This window comes from Paramacrobiotus metropolitanus, unplaced genomic scaffold, assembly GCF_019649055.1.
Source record: "Paramacrobiotus metropolitanus isolate TYO unplaced genomic scaffold, Prichtersi_v1.0 Parri_scaffold0000042, whole genome shotgun sequence".
NCBI lineage: Eukaryota > Metazoa > Tardigrada > Eutardigrada > Parachela > Macrobiotidae > Paramacrobiotus > Paramacrobiotus metropolitanus.
The window spans coordinates 559,535-565,534 of NW_026570262.1; the positions used below are offsets into that span (position 1 = coordinate 559,535).

The 6,000-nt window shown below is 43.8% G+C and overlaps 1 protein-coding gene across 1 annotated transcript; it reads right to left on the bottom strand.

The window, feature by feature from the left end:
* Positions 1 to 1,532: 1,532 nt before the first annotated feature.
* LOC129590822 (uncharacterized) lies at positions 1,533 to 4,764 on the bottom strand. The gene is made up of 3 exons (XM_055486230.1): positions 4,405 to 4,764; positions 2,746 to 2,939; positions 1,533 to 2,549 (listed from the first exon to the last, which is right to left on the bottom strand). The coding sequence occupies exons 1-3, from the start codon at positions 4,535 to 4,537 to the stop codon at positions 1,890 to 1,892; spliced, it is 987 nt and encodes a 328-aa protein (XP_055342205.1). The 5' UTR covers positions 4,538 to 4,764; the 3' UTR covers positions 1,533 to 1,889.
* Between the last annotated feature and the right edge of the window lie 1,236 nt (positions 4,765 to 6,000).

Below are 6,000 nucleotides of genomic sequence, written 5' to 3' on the forward strand. Positions count from 1 at the left end.
GAAATTATTAGGTCTGGCAGTACTTTTATAGGTCACGGACTGGTCGAAAAATCAGCTTTCCCTTGCAGGTCCCCCAGGTCACCATTTTGGCAAAACATACCGGTTAGGCCATGGTGGCACGGGAGTGAACGGGACGAAAATTCCGGACATTTTTGCCAGTCACACATGGCATCCAGGGTGACCAGTCATATGAATTTACTTTTTTTATTGTGTTATTTAAAACACCACAGTAATTTTCCATTACAGCCATGGAAGCTAACTTCAGTCTGCAACTCTATTGCGTTCCGGCCTGCTAATGCCCCGTTCGGTGCATTTTCCTAATTTACACTGAGAAATTATTATTCTAAGGCAATATTATTACTGTGTCACGAGTACGACTAGTAGAAGTACATTATGTATGGACAGTCATACTGTGATTTGGTTTGCAACGGAAGGAAGTGGCCAGAAAGTATCAGCCAATTAGTATTGTGTTAAGTGTACGGTACTTTGATCCTTCATAAAACAATCAATAAATTGTTGACTCATGGTTTGTCTATGAGTGCTTTTGAGTTGAAGGCGTGTTCTCTCATCTTTCATATTTTGGATCAGAAATCGCTTCTGAGTGCTTGAGGGAGAAGAACTCCTTGTGAATGAATTAATGTCATCTTGCATGGCTAGCAGCTCTGGAATATCTGGTCTTAGAAAGTTTTCTCTAGAATGTCTTCATAGCCTTGATGTTGTTGCAGTGTTAGCTTCAATCAGTTTACATAAAGGTCAACGTTAGCAGAACGATTGGGTTAGCGTCGTGTCTGTAGTCGTTAGTCAGTAAAGGTCACTCACCACCATAAACCATCAGTAGCTTTACGCTATCTGACAACTGAGTAAGTTATCTTCTGTCTCTGGCGTTAAAGAACTCATTGTCTGAGTGTAAAACACCTGTCCGCCATAAAGAACGTTACTACCAAATGAAGTTGAAGAAATTAGCCGGGCTATGTTTACAGAAATAATAATTTATGCATTTCTGCTACGCCTCGGTCATGCACCGCCCGCCAATAGTGAGTGCACTTTCTTGGTAATGACATCTACTGTATTTGTCGTCTGAATGTTTGCGCCTGTATTAAAAAATTGTAATCAGACAATTACACAAAGCACTTAGGAAAGTTTAAATATTTCTTACGGGAAAGAAATCTAACGGGATTCAGGGCTTTGTGAGCTGGGACACAGAACTTTTTCACTCAATTTCAATTAACTTAATGGTTACAATTTGAATTAGGTGTCACTTTCTCAAAGCAAACTTTTGTATCCAGTAAAGTTGCCTTTCAAATGAGTTTCAAGCCATTTCCGGTACGGCGAGTGGCTTATGCGAAACAACCGGACAAGAGTAGACGCCCATTTACATAGTTCAGCCACCCGGTATGTCATGTCCAAGGATGATTATGATTCGTGAATGCTTTTTCATAGAACTGTTTTCAACACCGCCGTAACAGAAGTTCGGCAACGGACTGAATTATCCCCAATAATTCATTTCCTACAAGAAAGGCAATGGAATGTAACAAAGTAATTGTCACTTGAGGTGGCGGCATAATACATATATTATGAACCACCACTGAGGGCGCAAACAACCAACTGATTGTCGACAACATAACAACAATGGCATGCTGCTACTGCAGTTGCCATGCTGGACACCAAGGTCACAGAGGACAGACAATCTCGTGGCATCGGTGCCACTGCGCTACGCTACAGTAATAAATACCAACGAGTCAAAAGCCCTGCTTATTCCCGAGTCAAAACAATAACGCTCCAACAAAAAAATCTTGACTATTCCAACGTAAAAACGAACTGTTGCAGATTCAGAACAACAAGATCTATGTACACGCGTTGCCGAACCGCAAGCTGAATGGTGGCTCCGGTTAGATAACGTGCAGGTAGGCTTCTTGAACGATCCACTCGTCGAGGCGATCGTTGATGCGGAACCAACACTCGTACAGTCCGGCGTCTCTCCATGTGACACGGTCGATCTTCAAGGTGGAGTTGCAGCGACCCTGTTGATCCTTGCCGAAGTCAACACGCCCATAAAATCCCCACCATGACCCGATCTTATCGGCCACCTCCGGAATGGACTTAGCCATCAGCAAGTAGTTTCCGGCGCGCCACAGGAACCGGTTGGTGAGATACCCTGGGAGGAAATTGAAGCGCACCGCGCAGACCAATTCCGCCGGGTCGCCGTATCGGATCGTGAGGTTCTTCATGGGCGGATCGAAGACCTTGTTGCGGAAGAGGGTCGCACTAACCCAGTAGCGCTGCGTCACCACCAGCTGGTGCCCATTGGAGTGCAGGCACTCGTACAGTCCCGTGGCCGCGTACGAAAATTTCGGTAACGCAATGGAAAAGGCACTCGTGACCAGATCGTACACTTTGCCCTCCACTCCGTATTCCAGCGGATTGTTACCATTCGTGCGGTTGCAACAATAGTTCACTTCTTCGAACCCTCTTCTGGCTATCTCAAAATCTGAAAGGGGGATCAGCACTCCGTTGCGTCTGAAAGCCGGCGGAATGTCGGAGTGGAAAACCTGCTCAAAATGAAGACAGTTACACCACAGTTACAGTCAGGTCAGTCGCGAGGGCGCTCTCCCTCAGAAAAAAGTGTTAAATTTCTTAGACAAAAGCCGGAGAATCGGGAACTGGCGCAACGGCAACACTGTTCTTGCTCGGGGCGAACAATGGCGCGCTTCCTCCCATCCGAGCTCGCGACGGTCCAGTACAAACCTCTGTGTTGTTCGTGTTGTGGCTGTTGTTGCAGAAGATGACCAGTGTGCCACCCTCTGGCGCGCGAATAATCTCAGTCCCCGGCGGCCATTCCGCTATCGGATATTCCTGGGACGTCGGACCGCGGCCGTAACCCTGAAGATGCATGGTTCCGTTCCCGTTACGTTGCTTCGCTTCGTTCAAGATCCGATTAACTACAACAAAAAAATAAGCTGCATTTGTTAAAATTAAATAAAATGAGCGTACCAGAAGCAACTGAATGATCCTCAAGCTACACGAAGCAGGGAAATCGGCGGTTATAATCGTATTTTGTACTGCACATGCATTTTGTGTGTTATCGAATGTGTTTTGTGTATTATTAACTTCTCGAATGTGCAAGATTAAAAAAATTGAAATCTGTTGAGAAAATGTTAGAGGGGTCTGCCGAAATATAAATTCGTATTTTTATTGAAATTTCTGAATTTTTTAAGGCAAAATCTGCCGTCGTCTTCGCGCTTCGCGCGACCTGATATAAAATACTACATCGCACTTTGACACATTGGTCGTCGCGCAATAAAGCCGCCCTAAAAAACCCTCATTTTTTGAAACTGATGACTCTGCTGGTTGAAATCTGAACATGCCTTCGGTTTGCCTGCATCTTTGGTAAAAACCCAACTTTAAAAACCGGCCTTATCAGCAATAGCCGGTTCATTTTACGTGAATCGGTATATATACCTGTACTTTTACCGGCATTAATGCATTGGATCCAAGAGACAGGAGACTCGTCGCTTTTCTGCCGTTATCAAAACGAAACTCTGCACCAAAACCCCAGCAAAACAATATTTTAAACGATACTTTAGCAAAATAGTTCGTCGGCTTCGCGCTACGCGCGAAAGCTTTTTTCTCCACGTATCACGAGGTTACTTGTGTGAGGTTCCTTAAATGCGCAGCTAGTAGCTACTTAACAAAAACATACTGGCCCCCTATCCCAGTCATCTGGGGGTTCCTGGGACAGTCCCCCTGGGGTGCGGGGGAGTGTGTATTATTAAATTTCCAGACTCAGTATTTTCCCAAAATTTCAGCGCGATCTTCTCTCAAATTTCACCGGTGCACCGGTGAAAAATGGTTAAGAAAGACAAACATCGCACCGTTAACAAAATAACAACCCCAGTGCTGCTGATGTGAGGCAGCTGGAGTCGGACGTTGCTAACGTAATTAGTAATGCCTGCAAATTGAAATATGGCTAAACCTGGCGCGACACAGAAGCGCCATGTATGGCCGCAACGTCATACTCCAGCTAGCTGAAACAGCAGGACACTGATTACTGATCCGGTTTTCTACCTCTACATAATGAGCAATGTTACGCGCTCCACTTCCACATCCTTCGGCTCCCCAGCTATTTTCTCGTTACACGAAAGCTTTATCTCCTTTATTTTAGCATAATTTTTAGCATAATAATAATCTACAAAAAAATCTAATGATCACTGCATCATTTATGAACTGTTCGAAGTTCAATCCGCGATTCTAACTGAGTGCCTGTTTTACTCACTGTTACACGACAATTCTTCGCACGTAAGATCCACGCAAACTTCGTGCGCATTCTGACACAAACCAAAGTCGTATGCGTAATTTTATGTCAGCAGAGAAGAAAAAGCAGGACTGCAAAATTACCAAACTTACTTTTCTCCACGCTGAGTCCAGTTTTAGCACACGTGAGGGTGCCAGGTATGCAGCAGGCCAGCACAACCGCGGCAGAAACCAGGAGAAGATGACCCATTATCGAAGATTTGCCAGGAATAAAAGAAGGAAACATTCCGAAACAGTAAAAATGAAACACTCGTGTCTGACAGTTCAATGAAACGATAATTGTATAGTTTCAATTTTTCATCCACTTTAACTCTTGAATCGCGATTTTAGAATTAATCGAATGGAGTGGAGCGTCTGACAGGGACCGAAATCGTGTCTATGCATTTTGTTCACCGTTCATTTTGTCCACCGTTCATTTTGTCCACCAATCATTTTGTCCACTAGTCATTTTGTCCACCATTCATTTTGTCAACCGTACACTGCGTTCACGATACAATTCGAAAAGTACGGTATTTTTATTTTTTTATAAGACAAAGCTAGTATGAATGTAATAAACTCGCATAGTAATCCGATAAGTATTACGTACTATGAGAGCGTGTACACACATTCAAAACTATGATTTCAGTTTGTATGGTAGATATTACAATCTTTTATTGCAAAATTCTGCGCCATTGCTGCAACAATATCGAGTGCGGTAATTTGCATGTAATACAGTAATACTGCTGCTCTGTCTAGACTTCTGCACAGCTGTTATGTTATGCGTTTCGAAATTCAGCGGGTAAATAAGCAAACGGTAAGCAAGCGATACCGATGAGCTCGATTTATGCACATAATACAGCGCGCATCTAACTGCTTACATCTTACGCCCACACCGTGTGTATTGTGTGTTTAATTTTATTGTAACTAATATTAAATTTTGGTAAGTGGTAATATTGTATTTAAATTTAACAGCGTAGATCAGATGAATGGTGGACAAAGTTATCGGTGGACAAAATGATTAGCGGACAAAATGAATGGTGAACAAAATGAACGGTGGACAAAATGAATGGTGGACAAAATAATAGGACGCCGTTTTTTTCTGCGCCGAATATGCAGTCCGGCAGTTCATTAAACCTGAGTCTAGAGTGACACGCCCGCTACTTACTATTCTTCTGCAGTTCCTGCTGCAGAGTTCGGCCACCCGGTATTTACTGTTTAGTACACAAATCTTACGTGACCAAAGATGGATACCGAAACCGCGTGGTGTAAATCTCAGCCATCAAGGACTGGCCGCGTGTCACAAGCTCGGTGACATTCAGTTTTACACGGATTCGACAATCCCCTCATTCAAATTTCAACAAAAATCTCCCGACAAACATGCAAAACAAAGAAAACTCCACGAGTAATATTTTCAGCAAGTAATATTTTCAGCAAGCAAGTTGCTTGCTAGTATTTAAAGCGAAAAAGATAAATTATGCACGGTTGTGATTTCTCGTGCAAGCCGCATACATGCTGCCGGTTGCCGCATGTGCGCGCGTGCCAGACTGCCAGCCAGACGCCGCAACAGGATGGCGCCATTCGCGTAAATCACTGATTCCCACAATTCCTAGCAAGCCTTATGCGAACGGCAAGGTCATGTTTACATATTATTGACGCGAATCGTTACAAAGTCACAACGTATGGAATGTCGCAAACTCGCAAGTTCGCAAC